Here is a 21,353-nt window from a genome sequence, read left to right on the forward strand (position 1 = left end):
TACTTGCCTTCTAGTTTTTAAAGATGAATTCCTGAAACAAAATATAGGTTTGAATAAAGCATCCTTACATAACAAAGCTTTCAGTCCTTTGATTTTATGAAAATTTTGCAAATTCATGTTATCTTTAAAACCTTTTTTGGCTGACTCGGAGTGTTTTGGCATGTGACGTCATTTTCTTCAAATATTTTACATATGTAATCACTTGGAAGAAAATATTAGCTTATATTTGTCGCTTTTATTTTTATTTTTTTCTTATTTGTTCCCAGTTTTAGTACAATGATGCTTTTTATTATGAAACTCTATGATCACACAGTTATAAACCTTTTATTTTAGTAGGCAGACTGAGTGTGATGCTCATAGTTTCAAACAATGACTGCATCGTATCTTTGAAAAGTTTTTGCATTAGGTGCTCTGAATTGTATTCCTCCGTCTGCAGGTAGAGTTGGGATCTCTAATCATAGAAGTACTTGGGGTTTACTTATAAGTTTATTATTATTTGTTTTATTATTAAGTTTCCTCAAGTTAATGCATACTTTCATAAGATTTACCTTTTACGTGTTTTTCTTTATTTAGGACTGTTGGGATAAGAGTGAGGTTAGTGCACTTAAACTGGTTTAAACCTACATTATATTTACATTTAACTGACCGTTCCAAGGCGGTACCTAACAATCCTTGATAAAAACATACCTAGTTTTTATATATATAGTATGTATGCACTGTGCTGTTTGTGGAGTTTTGTGCTGTTCTTCCATGTTTCTTGTTTGTGACTTTTTTGTTTTTGTGTTCTATGTCTTTGGCGTTTACCCAGTGCCATTAAACGGGGTTTATGTTTAAACATTGTGTTACTGAGCTTGTTTCTGTAGTTTATCACATAAGTATTGTCGTGCAAAGTATTACTTTTTAGTATGTTTTCCAAATTGTCGATAGAAGAACCAACCAATATTGATGGAAATGGGACAACCTTATTTCGAAAACAATTGCATGTCCAATTCTTTATAACAAGACGTTGCAAGAGAATAAAAAATAATTTGTTTGACCGCGTGTGTATGTATCAGCGTGAACCTAGCATTTATAGAGCAGGTACGATATACACTGTTTACAAGATTTACAACTCAACTCAACTCAGTTCAATTTATTTGTAAATAAACCCAGAATAGAACATCAACAAACGTTTACAATAATATAATCTGTGCCACCCTGAAATACTGACTGATTTATGTCTTATCTATTATCTACTGCAGTCATAATTTGATAGATAAAATATGCAACATGTTTAACGACAAAGCTATCGTTACTGCTCATTAAACAATTAAATGAACTCTGATTTCTCTGACCACTATACCAGTCATATAGGTGGTTTATTCGTATTTCCTCATATTGTTGGCACTCGAAAAAGGCGTGGTATTCATTTTCAATTACCTGTCTAAATACATGAGACAATGTAAACAAGTTCGACTTTCACGTTGAACATTATTGTATCTACCTATTTCAATGTTTAACTTGTGGCTTGAGCATCTAAAACGTGCTAGTCTGATTTTAAAAGGTATGTCCATTGTTAGATATTTAACAGGGGTTAACAGTGATTTAAAACACTGATAAGTGGCTAATCGCGATGAAGTAGTAACATCATTGTGCCAAGTTTGGGACATGCAATCGTTTAAACGCTGCCTGAATGTATACAGAAATAAATTTATATCCCCGACATCCTGCGAGATCCAAACATAACCAAAGCCAAACCTACACAGCAGAGTTTTAACACCAGTCGCCCACGTACACCTACCCACCTCGTCCAGCGATATTACAGTCATAATAGAACAATATATATTCGCAGAACAAAAATACTTCCGTTTATTCGATTCGCAGTATGACCCCTTATAACGGTCAGTATTTTTCTTGCGAAATATGGCGATATACCAAGAATTGTTGCAAATATTTAGAAAAATGTTTGTTCTTGTGTTTGTTATGACGTTCTAAGATATAACGTCCTTTTGTTCGACTATGGGCGAGTTTATTCGACGACAGAATGTGACCTCTTCGATAGATCTTCGACGCTAACACGGAAATGAACGAGAATGGAATTTGTACGAAAAAGCTATTCGGCACGGATTTATACGAATGAGTTGACGAGAGTTGTGTATCATAAATCCTTTGACAAGTATACGTTTACGTGCAATTCAACAATATACCCAATCCTCTACTAGGTTCCATTGAACTCGTGTTACACTAACAATTCCAATGCGGTTTTCCTACCATGTATTTATGAAGCTATTTTATGCGTACGTGGTCTGTTTGTGGTGTTCGTACGTTTGCGTAACTCGTTTAAGTATCGTTTGGGTCCTTACCTTGTGTCTCTATGGACTTATATTTCTCTACTGGCTTGTCCCTGTAGTTTTAATTGTGTTATTAAAATGATCAACAGCTATTCCCAACAGTGTGCGAGACATAACGACAAATGTTTGAATTATTCCATCGACACACGACGATCCTTGCAAAAATATTTACGGTGTGACAGTTTTGTGATTACATACAACTCAATTAAGGCGTCTTGTAATACCGCAATATAAAGTAATGTAATATACCATCTAAACTCCCTGTTCGTCCATTACAGGAAATTGGAAGAGGAATATGTGGCGTACACGGCAGACGTGGAACGGCGTACGACGGAAGTCGTGGCGAGAGAAGGAGAGTTGCGGAAGGACGCACCACTATGCCCAATCTGTTTGGAGGCGGAGCTGACGATACAGGAGGGCAAGATGACGGAGGGTCAGAATGTGTGCGCGGACTGCTGCAATCTCACCTGCCTCCAGTGCGGCAAGATGGAGCAGTCAGTCACATCAAAGGTATCTGGATGATAGATGTTAACAATTGTAGTCTTATAAAAGTGTGTATACTAGCAGCTTTGTTTTGTAATCCGTAATATGAAAAGGGATATTGCCAAAGACCAACATCTGAACGTCTTCGGAAACTGTATACTATTTTTTGAAGTCCATTTAAACAAATTGATATTGAGTTGATGATCGTGTTTAAGGGTGTGTTGTTGACCGAAGCGGTCGTTATAATTTATTTACTGCCATATCAACCAAATAACGTTTCCCTTAGGGAATAATTAGGATGAGTATACTGAAGATTTTATGAAAACTGATACATTTCGGTTTGTTCATACGTTAATTTCTAAATAAATTTGAAGTGATGCGTAAACAGTTTATTATTTGCACATCAATTTCCTTGTCCATGCCGATCAGTGCAATGACAGTCGCGTATAGTATAATCCATTTCACGCTACTCACGTTTTCTGATCACTATCATGATTTATTGAGTGCTGCCTTTTAAACACAGCATTTTATTGGACCTTCACCATGTTAATGACAACATTTATTGATAATTTGATATCACAATTTATTCAGGAACATTTTGTATTTCTTACAACAATTTCGAAAATGATCAGCCAGTTTTTTATATTCAAGAAAATGTACAAAATCATAATAATATTTTATAAGGTCAATAACTCCAAAAGTCGAAAACCTGAGAAAGGTAATGTTAAAGCAATGAGCTAATTCTTCGGTTAAAAAATCAAAGGAGGCATGTTATAATAGGACTATTTAGATAGAACACCTTTCAATGTTCTCCATCGGTGTATAAGCATGCATCCGTTTCGAAGTTTCGACGGATACGTGTTTACACACCGAACGTGACGTGATACAGGACCTCAGAAAAACGTCCTATCATGATATCCTCTATTCATCATGAACTCAACAGACTGTCTACACCGTTCTGCTGAGACAAACCTTCCAATTAGTCTGTGTACGTCTTGGGATCAACCAACTTTGTACAGCTATTTCCAATTATCTTTTGCAGCCCTTTCTTGATTGGAAAGATAATTGGCTGCATTTCAAATTCAGAAACGTTCCTAAAGTAAACTAAAATGCCACATAAATGAGCGGCGACAAGGAGAAATGTGTATAATAGTAAATGTCTGAATTATTTATATATTTTTTCTTCACAAAAATATGCATAAACTATACCTTAAAAAGTGTATCACCAGGGGGAGGGGGCAATATGGGTGCCGCTTTAATGTTTTATTCACAATTAATTATGAGGCAAAGATAACCGCCTATGTCATATTCACAATATTTCTTCCTGTCAATTTTCTTTTATTTCAACAAACAGATTTCTTTTTAGGCGAGACGTTAATGCTATAACTCAGAAGAGTGATGCGTTTTATTTGGAAAAACACCTTTCTTATTTGGAATAAGATTATTTGATTTGTACACATTTGTAAGAAATGTGTTTGCAATGTTAATCTAAAAGAGTTAACGGAGAGCACATGCAACTGGTTAATTGGTAAATACAAATTCGCTGCTTCTGTGATTTGCCATGAAGAACATTTACTTTAATTCGATAGAAATAATCAATACTTGTCATAATCAGGAGTCCTCTTGGTTGAAAATGGTCATCACAACAGGGTAGCTATAGGTTGTGAGTTTTACCGACCGTTTCAAGGCGGTAATTCCATCATTTATCGGTAAAGCACTTTTGATGAGTGTGTGGTCTGTTTGTGGTGTTCGTATTTGTTTATGTTAATATGTTTGTGTTTCAAGATCATCGTTGTTTGTGCCCTTGCCTTTTGCCCCTAAACAGGGTTTATTTCTTTTAACTTTCTACTACTGGGCTAGTCCCTTTAATTCCCACTGTATTATTGAATCCTTTCGGATATATATGTGTGTATTTATTCCCCACAAATGTGTAACTAAAACCCGAAATATGTGAAGGTGTGATGAACAGACAGTAGAAACATTGAGTTTATTTTAGACATTTCTTATCAATTAAATATGGCAGAAATTAGTATCCCTTCTTTTTCTCCGAACTTGAATTGTCATAGCTTTCATTGAAATAAATTCTTAAGTAAATGTATTTGTTAGTTAGCAAAGTAAGTTAGTATTATAAAAATGTTATATCAAAATTATCTTAATATGATTACAACACTCCAAGAATTATATTTAATCAAAATGATCTTTGCTATGTTGTTATAGACATTTCATTTGTGGCCAACAATGAAATGAAATACACAAAGGCATTCACATGAATTGCTATTTAAATGGAAGTTTTAAGGCCGGTATTCATTTAACGTCTAAATATTTTACTGACTATATTCATTTTCTGTAAGCAAAGTATCTCACTGGTCAAATGGTTTGATAACTTAGTGATATCTGAACTCCATTAATTTCATTGATATCATTGAAATACTTACTTTTCTTTTAACTTTATGTGCCTTTCTTGATTAAAATATACTTTCAAATTCAACATCATGGTTGAAGAAGAAAAAAAACACATCGCTTTATTTCAATATAAAGGGGATTGCGTCAGACATTGCTATAATCTTTCGAGAAAATTGGTCTACTGAAACATGTTTTCTATTCGGCGTAAGATCATTCGATTTAGGCATTGAAAGACAACTTAATTGTGAACTCTCGTCCAGCTGAAATAATTGTTTAAAATATTGCTCCCACCTCATATAAGTAATATAAGTAGATCCAAAAATTTGGCCATGCTGGAAATTCTTATCCTGCCCACGGGCAAAGATAACACAAGTACTCGTATGGAACTACTTTTTTATTGTCATCACATAATTACCTCCCTGGTTGAAGGCTGTCGTCGCTAGCATCATGGGAACCTTGTCTTGTGACAATATTTAAAATCTAATCTAATTATTTCTCGCATCAAATGTTACCAAAAAAGTTTTCACGCTGCATTCAAGGAATAATGATGCACTCTCATCAGAACTAATTAAATAACAATTTGACTTTTTACCTAATCTGAATCACTGCGAGCATATCCGCAGAGACCTCGAATTATCACATATCTATACACGAACCATTTTTACTACGCACAAAAGAGTCCCACCAAAAACATACATTTTAAACTTCATTTTGCTTAACGGAGACTGGGGGAAGAACATCTTTCATCGCCGCTCGTGGAAGATAGGTTCATCCCTACCCTCGCACAGGGTGTTAGGCCCGGAAACTTTGTAAACCTCGTTTCCGCAAAACAACCTACGCTCGGGTCGGGATGAACCTATCTAACCATGTCGGCCATGGAAGATACTTATAATCTACTTCACTTATTAAGCGGGCATTTTACAAATAAATTTTTTACCAACATTATTTTATGAAAGCATTTCTAAGAATTTTTGAAACTTTATTTTCACTACAACATGCTGGTCGGTAATAATAAACAGTAATATCAAGGGTTTGTATGATGATGATTCTTTTTTGGTACACAATATACTAGAACAGTGTTGGTATACCAAATTTTGGCAAGTATCACTAATTTCTTCCAAAATGTGAACAGAGTTACAGAACTATCAATCTCCACTCCAATCTTTAAGCTTCTCGCCCCTCCTGGAGCTTTGTAGCGCAATGATGTTGTCTAATCAGCCTTTTATGGAAATGGCAAGACGATGAATGCAGTTGATATAACTAAATGGTAATCGATAACAAGCTTTCTCACGAATCCTGTGAGGTAATAACGTCAACATTAATTACCTTTACATCATAGAAAGAAATTCGGTAAATCGTAAGGTAGGATTATTTTTTAGGATTTAACACGATGGAAAATCGAACCGTATTATTCGCTTATGTTTTTGAGGAGGTGCGTTCAAATTCGAGAAGCAAAATAGGTATTTAAAGGATATTCTTTTATTATCATAACAAATATTGTGTGCATGGAATGTGCATTTATTATTATTTATTTTTTGTGAATCCTGAATCCAGATCCTGAATGTAAAAAACGTTTCGTTGAGTGTCGGTTCAAGAATTTGACTTATCAGTATCAAGAATAATTTTTCGACTTTAAGGACCTAACAACGCAATGAAAAGGGCACCCATTGAACGTTTGATTATTCTCTTTAAAGGCATTGATTTCTTTTACGACTCTAATCTTTCCAGTGGCGGTTAGAACATGGTGGCGATTGTATGTACAAACATAAAGTTTAACTGGCTATACCCTGTAAAGTAGCCTATCCCAGAAACGTTCATGTTGTTAGCAAAAATACGTAGCTTCTTATTGTCATACTTCACCGGTTAATGAAAGGAGAAAGAAGGGCGGAAAACATTTCTTAAAATGGCGTATATAAAGACAGTTGTTATCTTTTAATCTACAATTTGTAGCAAGGATTTCAAAGCAAGTTAAACATGCTTAGTTAAACATAATAAGTACATGATGGGAACTGAGACGGATAATACGACGCCTAAAGATCTGTCAAAAGCGGACCAATCAGAGTCGAAAAGCGAATCAAGATGCTCAGTGTTGATCCGTGTTTCGACCTCGTCAAATACATTTTATCAGATTGCTATTCAAAACTTGAACCTGTAAATACGGAATAATTAAACGATGGCAGGGGAATGAAGCGAGAAAAAAAACGCCAGCAGAGACCTTATTTCGGTGAATTATAGCGGAAAATGTGTAAACAGTGTTTCGTTTCGCTTGATTGCGTGCAATGTTATTACATTTCTGTCAAGATATTGTGAAACTTGTATCTCACCCTTTCTAAGTACATTTCTTCCATGTTATATAAAGAAATGTTTAACAAGAAAATTAGCCCGGGATTATAAGTTTTCTGAAAGACAAAAGAAAAATTGACCACTTTATGCGTTAATGTGAACAAGGTTGTTCCAGTTACTATTAAGCCCATTATACGCAACTCTGGCAATAATATCAGCAAAAAACGCGAATCGGTTAAGTTCAAAGTCTAAATAATAATACAATTATTGTTCATGCAATTCTGGGGTACTTGATTCTGCTTGTTATGCTAGAGTTTGGAAATCGTCGTAGTTGTCTATAATCCTGTTTTACCTGCTTGCAAGTGCTGATTCCAAAAATCCTTTCTTGTAAATTTGTGAAGGTATTCTGTTCACCATGTGCTGTGTATAGGAAGGGTGTTATGTTTGACTTCCCGACGAGCTCTTTTATGTTCCGTATATAATTCCGGTAGAATTTGCCATTGTCATCGACATTACTGCTATGGCCTTCTTTGTTGTATTTGGGATGAGGGATTGGTATCCGATGAGGTTGTCTGTGGGTGAGACGCCTACCTTTGGGTTTGCCTTGATGAAAAACACCTTTCTTTATACATGTTGTAATGTCCATATCAAATTATCCTCTTTTGTAAAGTATTCCTTAAAAAAACCAAAACAATATCTATGTCCCCTATTTCACGTCATTTAGTTTCGAATGGCATATCTGCAACTTTTGGTGATCTACCAGCACAATAGTGACATCTATCATCGACAGCAGAGTTCTAAGTGCTATAATTAATATTTTCCGGTCCAGGAAAAATCAACACCTTTTAACCCTTGAGTTCTGTATGTATCTATTGTAATTGAAAGTGTTTTCCAAACGAAAGCGAGCTCTAGAGAGTTAAACAAGACCACAGTAAAAGTACAACTGTCCAGCATCATATTTTTTGTCATTTGTCTCGCCTTCGATAGTTTCCAGTAATAAATCAATAACGTAAAGGGCTTTTGGCTAACTCAATTTGAATTGTCGAGCGTAAAATCTGTCCGTTTAACATACTTACCGTTCGATGGAATACCGACATAGCTCGTTGCTTTACGTAGGGGGAAATGTTATTTAAAATGACATATTCCTTACTGTCTGTTAAAGCCTAAGTGCGCCCACCCGTACCGTTTGTCATTTTCCGTACATTACCCAATGAGCCTGTCGATTACCTTATCGCTATGGTAGTTTCAGCCCACCTATCAACGAGAGGATCAGTTAACACTCATTGACGTTCGGTTTGTAACCGGCAATCTGGCTGCCATAGCCTTTTCCCCTTAGACTAAACTCATTGTACGTGTATTTCAAGCATTGCCAACTATTTCTCAGAAGTCAAACAGCAGACATACATACGCTTTAGAATGTCTCTGTCTGTACAGGCAAAGATGAAGAAGGGACATTTCTCTCATTGTAACTCCAGATACACTTTACATAAATCGCCTACGTTGGGAGAAGTCAGTGTTAAAAGAAGATAATGATGGATCACGATATGTATAACTAATATCGTAATGCTGGCTATATGTGTAACAGTCATTTAGAAGTATCACAGTCTTTGAATTGTCACAAGCTATTTATAGCTGTCCATTTGCATTTTTTTTTTATTACCAAAGAAAAACGATAAAATAGAACCATTGGTGGTTTGCCTACATAAAAAGACAACCTTTACTGATCAAAGGATTATTCCCCCTTTCAAACAACATATTCACACTGTATCGATTTTTGACTTAATAGTGTGATTCGTGCACATTACTTATTCGTACTGGATATAGTAATTCGAATAAAATCAGCGCTTAAGCAAACATCAAATTTGACCGTTTGTTGCGGAAGTGTGTTACATTTTCAATTTTGCCAGTGAAATAACTATATTACATAAATGTTTGTTTACCTAAACATTTTTATATTTCATCTTAAACTTGTGTTTGTGTAAAACGTTGTACCTGTAACGAAATCAATTCTTTAGCGTTTTAGAAAGTTTATTTTGTCTTAAATAATAAAAACGGCTGTTTACAGAATTGATGCATAGTAATAGTACTAGATAACGTTCATAACCCAATCAGGTACATAGCTCTGTTATCACATGGTAGGCATGTTTCACGTTAAACAAAGCTCTTGAGATCCAAAATACTGCTTGGTTATGTACATCAGACATGCAATGTTAGTTCTAATCCTCCTCGAAATACAACTGACATTCATTAGTGTCAACTTCGAAGTTATGTAGAGAATAAATGTCATCACAACCCTACGGCATCCTGTCTCCGCCGTCGACTTGCATAATGCAAGTATTTGTAAGAGTTCAGTTTGGCAATCTACAGAAATTGTAGCGAGGTCGCAGGTTAACACAGCTTACTTAATTGGTGTTTGCCTTTATTTGACCCACTAGCTCCGCACTTTGTGTAGTCACGTGCTATTTTTGCGCGAAAGTTATACCACCCAACGTTAATTTCATTAAATGAGTGACGAGCGATGACAAATTGTCGCGGCTTTATGAATATGTTATAAAAGCACAAAAAAAAATGGATTGATGTTTGCACAAAAAATGGAAAACCATCGAAAAATTAACAATTATGTTTTTTTTTGTCTAAAAAATCAACATATAGTTAAAATTTAGATTATTAGAATTATCTAGGTATGTTTGCATAGTTTAGAATTTTACTGTGATGACCTCGTTAAGTAGTTTCATTCAAAATTATCAAGAAAAGATTTCACATAAGCAAAGACATGTACACTATATTTCGATAACGCTTATGTATTACTTCCTATTACAAAACATCTCCCTTTAAAACTTTATATTCATTACCCTGTTTCTTAGTTTCCTGTTTCTTCCGATGCTGTGTTTTATACCATGCATAATCAACTGGAATGCGTTATTTTTACTTTAAACTGTATACATTCGGATAGCCATGGTTCGCAGCTACTGGTAATTGTTTATGAGTTTCAGCCCCAATCCTATATAATGAAAGTTTGTATATGGCTTGCATACTTTGTATGGTCTTTCGGAAATATGATTATGTTTAATCAAAACATTTCGAATTTCTTCAGACTTTCTATTCACAAACGGTATGAATTCCCTGGAGAAGACTATTTTATCGGACTCTCTTAATTGGAAAAATATTTTGTTGCATTTTAAGTCCGAATCGTGCATTAAGCAAGCTTAAATGACACGATTGATTCACTGTGTACGAGAGAATAAGCGAAACGGATGTTCTGTAAAGAAGTCGACGTTGAAACAAGCTGTAGCATTTAAAATGGGACATCTTTCATCTATGGAATAAAATGAATCGATTTGGAAATTGAATCAAAATAATGCTTTACTCAATCAGAAAACATACAGCGGACAGAACAGGAAATTTATATCACAGGATAGCATGCACGTGTACGTTTACGATCCACTGGCCAAATAGTGCATCGTTGATGGAAATGCACCCGATCATGATGGAAACTTATTTTGTGCGTTATACTGTTAGATTATGGGAATATCATTTCGACTTTTATTCTTCCAAAATAAGTATGGAACTATGGAACATTCCAATCTCCAATATGAAATGAGGCTGTTTGTAGCCACATCCGGAGTTTGTAGCACAATAATAAGACCTGATTGGTCTAATGGAAATGGCAAGAAGATGAATTCAGTTGATATAAATAAATGGTAATCAATAGCAAGCTTTCAATCAAACTTTCTGAAACACTCTGACGCCGCACGCAAGTTTTAGAGTATTTATATGTAATACATTTGATCATTTTTGTAACCAAAACACACATGGGCATGGTGGTCAGGCTGAGGTTATCAGTTATAAGTACAGTCCATGGGCATGGTGGTCAGGCTGAGGTTATCAGTTATAAGTACAGTCCATGGGCATGGTGGTCAGGCTGAGCTTATCAGTTATAAGTACAGTCCATGGGCATGGTGGTCAGGCTGAGCTTATCAGTTATAAGTACAGTCCATGGGCATGGTGGTCAGGCTGAGCTTATCAGTTATAAGTACAGTCCATGGGCATGGTGGTCAGGCTGAGGTTATCAGTTATAAGTACAGTCCATGGGCATGGTGGTCAGGCTGAGCTTATCAGTTATAAGTACAGTCCATGGGCATGGTGGTCATGCTGAGGTTATCAGTTATAAGTACAGTCCATGGACATGGTGGTCAGGCTGAGCTTATCAGTTATAAGTACAGTCCATGGGCATGGTGGTCATGCTGAGGTTATCAGTTATAAGTACAGTCCATGGGCATGGTGGTCATGCTGAGGTTATCAGTTATAAGTACAGTCCATGGGCATGGTGGTCATGCTGAGGTTATCAGTTATAAGTACATTCCATGGGCATGGTGGTCAGGCTGAGGTTATCAGTTATAAGTACAGTCCATGGGCATGGTGGTCAGGCTGAGGTTATCAGTTATAAGTACAGTCCATGGGCATGGTGGTCAGGCTGAGGTTATCAGTTATAAGTACAGTCCATGGGCATGGTGGTCAGGCTGAGTTTATCAGTTATAAGTACAGTCCATGGGCATGGTGGTCATGCTGAGGTTATCAGTTATAAGTACAGTCCATGGGCATGGTGGTCATGCTGAGGTTATCAGTTATAAGTACAGTCCATGGGCATGGTGGTCAGGCTGAGGTTATCAGTTATAAGTACAGTTCATGGGCATGGTGGTCAGGCTGAGGTTATCAGTTATAAGTACAGTCCATGGGCATGGTGGTCAGGCTGAGGTTATCAGTTATAAGTACAGTCCATGGGCATGGTGGTCAGGCTGAGGTTATCAGTTATAAGTACAGTCCATGGGCATGGTGGTCAGGCTGAGGTTATCAGTTATAAGTACAGTCCATGGTTTTAGAGCTGAAAGTAGATGTATCCCAATTACTTTACGAAACCAAGGTTGATCGAGTTTACCTAAAATATCCCAAACGACGATGTTGGTACATGTAAATTCCACGACAGCCCATGTTAGGTACTTTTTCCTCAATTCCTTTTCCATTTTCCTCTAAAAGTAAAATTGAAACTTGAAGTTGAGCAGTAGGAATAATGAAACAAAGGAATAATGCCCTACAAAAAACGAATGTGTGACAACGGGCAGCAAATAGTAGTCCCCACATCTGGACATTTTACATCTGATATCACATGGTTGAAGCGACTTAATATTAAGGTTCGGGTGGGAATTATGTTATTGAACAACCTTGCCCCTACTTGAACAATAAACACGCGCTTATGCCAAGTCAAAAACGATATCTGCAAACTGATAGCAATCTTCATATACAACTGAAATCCGTCATAAGCCTCCTATCACTTACCATTCAAGTAAATCTCGTTATATACCAATGCTAGAGGTAGGCATACAAATACTTAAGGAATTTATTGATTTATAAATTTCTTTTAGCTGTCTGATTAACTTCAATACCAGTAAGTATTTCGTACTCGTAGGTTGTAGGAGTTTTAGAGCTGATATAAGCATGTTCCTGTAACGAGGAGAGGATACGACGTATTGAATTTGAATCCAATCAGACAAATGGCAATAACGCACGCTGAGATCTTATTATTCCCTTCCTTTTCCATCATGCACGCGTAATTACATTTATTTCAATCGAATAACACAATAATAACTACAAACTTACCTTCCGTGTAAGATAACCGTGCGACGATCAATACACTCATTCATTATTTAGTATGTTTGGTGAAGCATAAACAGAAAAGTTTAACCTGAAAAAAGGAATAAATTGGTGATGAAAATTGTAAGCCAGAAGAGACTTGAGTATATAAATAGCAACATCATATTGAATACAGATATGGAATTTTCAGTATTTGTGACTCTGGCAGTATTTAATCTTCTTCGCCAATTTTACAGTGTGTAATCAATTTATCATGGTTTCCAAAGGCTGAATACTTTGAGCTCACTGCTTTTCTTTTCTGAAAAAAGCTGTTTTCAGGAGTTGTTAGAACATTTAAAGTACTGTTACAGAACTTCACAGTGCTTATGAATGCAGCAATCATGAAGGTGATAGTTGGATGGGTATTTTTGCTGGCGCTACAGAAATTCACGTCAACCTTTCCCTATACGGTCAATGGAAGGAGAAACAGTCTTGGTGTCTAGGTAGCACTTCGTGGTGCGAAGCTCACAGTTATATACTAGCATGTGATATGCAAACAACTCTTGAGGCGATATAATTTGTGTATATGCAACTGTTTGAATGTAATGAAAGGCATAACGTGATATTCGACTTTATAATACTTTTCATTGTTTTCACCGTAAAGATAGACATGAACTTAAAAGTATTTTTAGTTTCTTGATAAATTTGTTTGTTTAAAATATGAATATAAACATAATGTACAAAAGTGAATTGAGATGAGTTGAGTTTGACTACCAATTGTGTATTTTGGAGAAGCTTTAAGGGATAAGGGTAACGTGTCGAAGTTGACTTTAAAAAAATGTACATGATCACAATAAGGTCAAAACATATTAATTTTCTCCGGCACAGCGTATATTGCATCGGTAGCAATGCGCTTGTCGCTCCTATTTTTTTTTATCCTGTACTGTTTTTTGAGCAATTTTTTTATTTAATTGTTATAATTAAAATTCGGTTTTACAATTTTAAGTGATTTAATCATCTAATGAAGATGTCATTTTAATAATAATTAACTGTTGTTTTTGGAAAACATTTGATCTTGAAAGAGTTTGAGTAAGATAACAATAATCAGCCTTCAAAAAGTACCAGAAAACTAAGGATTACTTTTCGAAAGCCTCACTTTCGATGCTTATGACAACAAATTTGTCAATTTTTAAATGAATTAAACCCAGAAACATCCTAGAATACACAAAGACTCTAGGCTCGAGGCGACCTATAACATATATTTAGCACGGACTCAATTTGTATATAAATATAGAAACTGTCTAACGAGGTACTTGATAGTAATGGGTGTGTCTGTACAATTTAACTTGATAATGCTTTATTATGAGTCGGCGCCCTTCTGGGCGCCGACTATATTTGATATTACATTAGAATTATTCCAACTAAGGGACTAATTCATAAAATTGCAGAACAATGCTTTCAATAGTTTCCACGGTGCATGATAAAATGTGAAGTTTAGTATGTGTTATAAAACTTTACACTTTAATTGATAATGAAACTTTAAATTATAATAGCCCTGCTTATCATTTTGAACATTTTGATTTTAAATACCAACTCAATTATAACAACTCGGCCATCTCCGGCAAGCTTAGATACAGGTCGATGTGTTCCGATTGATACCAACTTCCTCCCAAATTGATGAAGGTTTCACGGTACTATAACAATATCCTTTTATGTTTCTAAACCTCATACGCAGTAATCGCCCTTGACGACAGCAAAAAGGCGAGTTTTGAAAAATTAACAATGAGCTAAATTGTTTGTTTTGAAAATGTCATTCGAAAGAATGAACTCCAGATAACTCCCTCTTAATGTATAGTATGTTTTTATCCCCGTTCTTTTACAAAAACATATACAATATATAAAGCCAGGAATTCACATAACATGTCGGTACAAATTAAAGGTGAATTTCATGCTATTGAAATCCATGTATGTAAGACCATTGACTCTATTTCTTCCGAAGAAACGTCTTTATTTTTGGTATAATTCAGTTTGTACCGGAGGATTAGCTTGGAAAAAACAGAACTTCTATAATTCCGGGCTTAAACTATTGTAACAATATTATCAACCATAATGTCCTTCGAACATATATGTATACCCATCATATTATCATTGAAATAATAACCATTTTTTTGGTTATCTACATGCACGTTTTTCTTTTAATTTTATTGCGCCGACTTGATGCTATGCATCAATTTTTTTCTTGTTTTTATATGTGGCATTATTTCACAAGTCAGGAAGGCTACATTTATAAGGTGCACAGTATCCTCTAACCCGATCGACCTTATCTCCTCCCAGACTCTACACATCGTTTGGCCTCAGTGTGGATTACTTTTTGTAATTTCCTAAAAATTTGAACATTTCTTTTTTAGATGTGCTACATTAGTGATACAACATATTGTAGGTCGGTTTGGTACAAAGTCCCTGACTCCCTGTTCACCAAAAATATTTGTTATGCCTACCTACCTATTTTTTTGGGAGATGTTTGTAGACACAACCATTTTTGGCCTAAAGGATGCAATATACTACAGTACAAGATGGCAATGCTTATATATATATAGCTTAAGTTCGTAATGCTGTAGTCATACTTTTTGCAGAACAATACAATTTGGTAGTGACATAACTATACGTGTTGCAGTATTATACAAGCTGGTAACGTGTTGCAATCCAGCATAATACATGTTTGCATTGTTATAGATACACTTATAGCAGTATAATAGCAGTCGCCAGTGCTTTTGCTAAACTTGCATTTTTTTTTGCTGAAGTGAAATAGAATGCATTCTTACAATAGTATGAAAGATATAATATTTCTACTTTTTAATGATGTAAATTGTTTTGTTAATGAACAAGTATCTTGTCACTTGACACAGTATCAAACATAAAATATGTGATTGTTTGATTACAAAACATTGCTTTTTCACACATTTTACAACTGTAATGCTCTTATATATGTATGTACATAGCGTGATCCATCATCGTCTGCTAATGGTACTAAAATAGAAGTTAATGCAAATCTTAGATAAATAACTGTCCTTTCGTTTTCTGCTTGTTTGTCAGATTTTCTCAGACTGACGAATTTTTGCTTTTAGATTTCTGAGAATGGTTTGGCAATCGTACAGAAATAAGCTCAAATATTCGCTTATACAAATGAATCCAGGATTGTTTGCATAATTAGTATGGAAATTTTAACTATATGTGCATTAGACATGCATAAGTTTTGAGACATTGGAATGATTACAGCCTTATTAAAGATAAAGCGAGTCCATGCTTTGGAATTGGAAATTATGCGAAACACTGCAAAGGAAACGTTTGCTCATAGGACAAAAATGTATTTAAAGAGTCTTATATAATAAATATATTGTGAATCTGATTTCAGTTTTACGGTTTTGTATATTCATCAATATTAAAAATAAGATAAGGATCATTTTGTGTCTTCTAGTAACATGCTGTATTTAACTTCGACTCCCTCAGGTTAAGGACAAAACTGATACACAGATTCATTATAATAATACAATGTAAACTTTTGGACCAAGCCCGGACCAAGCCCGGAAGCCAATACTCTACGAGGACTTTGTTTTGAGTAACAAGGCTAGGCTCGAATATATTAAATGAGGGACACACAATACAAAGCAACACAGACAGACCAAACACACATCATAATATATTTATTTAAGAATGTTTGGGCTACCGCCTTGAACGGTAAAAGAAACGTTATGCTTACATTCCACTATACTTTGCATGCTTTTTTGTTTTAAAAAGAGCCTAGTATCCAACTCCGGCGTATTTATGTAAACCTGTAAAACACTGCAATGTTAGTCTGCGAAGGTAATTACTCCTTCCGTGAATTGATTGTTACCCTCCACCAAACAATTGACATTCATAAGTTTCACCTCCGTGGTAATGTCAAGAATGAATTCAATCACAAATATTTTTACCTTGAAATCCAAAAATATATGTAAATATAGCAATGTCATGAAAGGCATCTCATATGTCATTTGTTTCTCGTGGGAGTATATGCAGAAGGTGGCTACTGTTTTATAAAGGCGTAATTGCTTCTCCCTAGTGTTATATTTATCAAATGTGTCTAAATGAGTCTCATAGGAACTGTTTTATTAACAACGTAAATATCTTGTTTTGTAAATGCGTAGCACGAAAACTAAATACTTAATATTGCTTTTAAATGAGCCAATAGACACATAATTAAACTTAATTTTATTAGTTTATCAGTTCGAGGCATGTAATGATCTGAGAAATAAGAAAATAATACTTTGATATTGTTTCGTAGCGTATATTCAACCCAACTAGCCACTCATCAATGGTAAATTGTAGCAGAAGATGAATTGACAAACACACAAAAACATGCAAATATTTTAATTGACAACTGTTGTTGAAGTATGAAAAATATGTGCTTTATGCGTATAAATCATATTCGTATGCATATTGATTAAATTACATGTATCAATGATAATTCACAGCCATGTTTATGAGCCATAACCGAAGTGTATACTTTCCAACGGAATACTGAAGAAGAGTTTCCTTTAGCAATGACGTATTAAAATCATCTAAAATTATCTTCGTCTTAAGCATTGTTTTAACCATACCATTTCTGATTAGTTTTGCAAACAGCTTTATAGCAATTGTTTGTATTGAGAACATATCTTAAAAATGAGAGACGTTTATGGAAGTGTTTAGAATGTTTCATTGTTCTTGTGTTTGAGGGTGTTCTCTTAGAATTGCGTTACCGGAGATCTGCTTTAAGAAAATTGCCTATTGATTACAATTTTAATACTTCTTAGAATACCATTTCAGTTCAGGATAATGCTAGCGATTTGATTTGGTAATTGAACTATAGTAAAAAAAGAGAAATTGCTGACACGCGACAATAAGATGCGTTTTAAGCGACACACATTGGCAACATGGGACACTTCACAATTAAATAATAGGACACGTATGCGTTAGGATACCAGAATAGGGAGGTTATACGCTGTTCGAAATTGTCACATCATTATACAAGAAAACGTATTTTGTAAAATGCCAGAGATCTTCAATTGCCCAATTCTGATTATTTTTACAATTGTTTTATTTGAAATATTTGATTGACATTGTAGTATTGAGGAAATAATTTTTTGCCCCTCATGTTCTATTTTTTTGGTAAATGAAACTGCTCACAAGCTTTACAACAAACAAATGCATGTGTTTATACTAGGTCTATCATTGGTAAATTGATTTAGTTTGATTTCTAAAATCAGCAAATCAATGCCAACAATTCACCCAATATACGAAACATTGTCATAATATCAATGATTAATAAATGTAAACCAAACGTTATACGTCTGGCAATGTAATACAAGTTCGTTATGCTATAAAAACGTATGACAGTAAACTAAAGATGTGGCAGTACGGTACACATGGGTACAAGTGGAAAATGCTTTAGTTTTACGTGGGTTAGCATTTAAAAATTGGTAATTTTATAGTATTATATTTGACAGTATGGTACCTGTTAATAATGTTATATATGTTGGTGAAATTATAGCATAATGCATGCTGATTATGCTATAGTCGCACAGGTGTACATGTGGAATACAAGTGCGCAATGATATAGTTATGCATGTGGCATTATGATACAAATGTCGGTAATATACTGTATTCATATAAATGACATTAAGAGAAAGGTTGATAATGCCATGTTTATCGTGTGGCAGTATATTAAACGTTTGTAATGCAATATTTGTGGCAATTTAATACAATGTTGTAGTGTTCCGTGTTGCAGTAATATAGGTGTGACAGTACCATTCAACCTTGCTGTGGCATATATACGTATATCAGTATAATACAAGTCGTCAGTGCTTTTGTCAAACGTACCCATTTAATCATAATGTTATTTTGTTTGCATCCGGCTTCAGTGAAACAGAATACAATCAAAAGTATGACTGTTTTGTAAATCAATCATGACAATTGACATTTACCATAACAAACTTAAAATACTATATTATTTGCTTGCAATATATTCTACTTTTCAAAACTCTACAACTGTAAGGCCCTCATATATTTATGTAAACCAAAATGTATCCATTTGTTTTAGTGAACGTTTGGTGGCAAAAATCTTCTCAGAGATCTAAAAGCAAACATTCGTCAGTCTGAGAATATCTGTCAAACAAGCAGAATAGGACATTTATTCATATTTCATATTCTGAAAAAAAAATGCATTAACGTATGTATTATTTTGGAAGAAGTAGAAGACGATGTTGGATCACCATATGCATAACTAGTATGGATATTCTAACTATGTGCGTAATAGTCATACACACGTTATTTGCATCTTTACAGGCTTGTCATAGACTTTGGAAAAGGTACGGTGAAAGGTTAATCGCATGATAGAAAAAGTTTCACTTCGATAGGGAAATAATTCTTTTCGGCGAATCCATTTTTTATTTGATTTACTACACTACGCTTTCTCTTGTGTTTCAACGTTTTCAATAAAAAAAAAACAAAAAAAAAACAAGTGTCCGTTTTTTTTTATCATTATTCAAAATAATAGGAGCATCTGACGTTTTCCTGAAGAATTAAGCATTTAACTACGACTTTTAAACTATAATGTCCTACCTGATACTCGGATAAATTAATGTAAGGTTTTAAATCCTTACAATCGTGTATACATTAGATCATGTTGCTGTATGAACTGTCTGGTAACATGATTTTAGATGACAAAAAATGGTATTAGTATCCGAATGCATACTTGTTTATATAAATCAGACAATGAAGGCAAATACTCATTTTTCGACAACCTGTTCACTCACAGACCGATTTAAAATCAAGTCCAAATAGTTATGTGTTGTTATGAAATACATGTCCTTTGTGATGTGTTTTTATTGTGCGCTAAGGTGTCCAAATCAGCGACTATATAAAATCAAAAATGCTCCTTTTGCTGTCTTGGTCTGACCCGCAGGCGAGAGTATGTACAAAATCCCTCCACCAAAATTATCAAAAACGTTAACAATATGGGTAGAGCAGATCATATTCGATAATTCTGGCCCCGTTGGCACAATGAACTTACGTATACTAAAATGAATATACGTATGTGTAGTTTTGGTATACAATAATTAAATCTAAAAAAACCGCATATGATAAGATATTGTATTGAAAGCATGTTCTTTATTCATATACATTTTATTCGTATATTCTTAAAGTTTATTCGTATAAATACACACACACACATATATATATATAATGTTGATTAAATTTCATCTAACAGAGAGGTTACGCACCCATGTGAATGAACTACAACCGTTTCTTTCAAAAGTAGCGTAATACATTTATGTTATAGTTATACCTGCGGTAGTATACAACGAGTAAGGAATGCTCAAGTATGACTGTATAAAACGAGTTGGTTTCAATGTTATAGTTTTACGTATACTTATAAATGGTGAGATATGTAAACAGATGTACACACTTAATTTGTAAACAGATGCAAACGATAGATTTTTTTAAATAATTTAACTGTTATAATTTTAAGCATGCAATCATCATAATATCTTATTACATTATGAAATCTCTTTTTAAATATTTTTTTATAAATTCAAGTGTGACGTTTACAGTACCATAAAAGTAAATTTCGGTATATGCGATCTTATACAGCTTAATTTTATCATTTTTATTTTTTTCTTCAGAGCATTGCTTAAACAATTATTGTGTGCCTTCACCTAATCATGCATGTGTATGAACCATTGTCAATATTGTTTGTCCTCATGGGCCGTACGGCTTATTGGATGTGGAATTAACTTCGTCTTGTTCTATATATGCTACGGTTACGATGGATCCATTGTATACTGGTAAGGCTCTTGGTAGTCAATTCAGGGTCGCAGGTTCGAACTTCCTCCTCAGCAATTTTTGAGTAGCTTATGTTGAACCCACAAAATCAAGTGGTCGTAAATTGTAGGACAAAACGCTAAATTAAAATTGCATACATTTGAGAAAATAATTTAGAACGTTTCATTGTTCTTTGAGAAGTGTAAATGGAAGTTTTTAGAATGTTTCATTGTTCTTTGAGAAGAGTAAATGGAAGTTTTTAGAATGTTTCATTGTTCTTTGAGAAGTGTTAATGGAAGTTTTTAGAATGTTTCATTGTTCTTTGAGAAGTGTTAATGGAAGTTTTTAGAATGTTTCATTGTTCTTTGAGAAGTGTAAATGGAA

The 21,353-nt window shown here is 34.5% G+C and overlaps 1 protein-coding gene across 1 annotated transcript in view; it reads left to right on the forward strand.

The window, feature by feature from the left end:
* The window catches only part of LOC128218036 (uncharacterized), a 93,887-nt gene that overhangs the window by 30,412 nt on the left and 42,122 nt on the right, over nt 1–21,353 (forward strand). Inside the window, exon 2 of the mRNA XM_052925549.1 lies at nt 2,609–2,840. Within this exon, the coding sequence (XP_052781509.1) occupies nt 2,609–2,840 (232 nt within the window). The remainder of the gene's footprint in view (nt 1–2,608; nt 2,841–21,353) is intronic.

This window comes from Mya arenaria, chromosome 14 (genome assembly GCF_026914265.1).
Source record: "Mya arenaria isolate MELC-2E11 chromosome 14, ASM2691426v1".
Classification (NCBI taxonomy): domain Eukaryota; kingdom Metazoa; phylum Mollusca; class Bivalvia; order Myida; family Myidae; genus Mya; species Mya arenaria.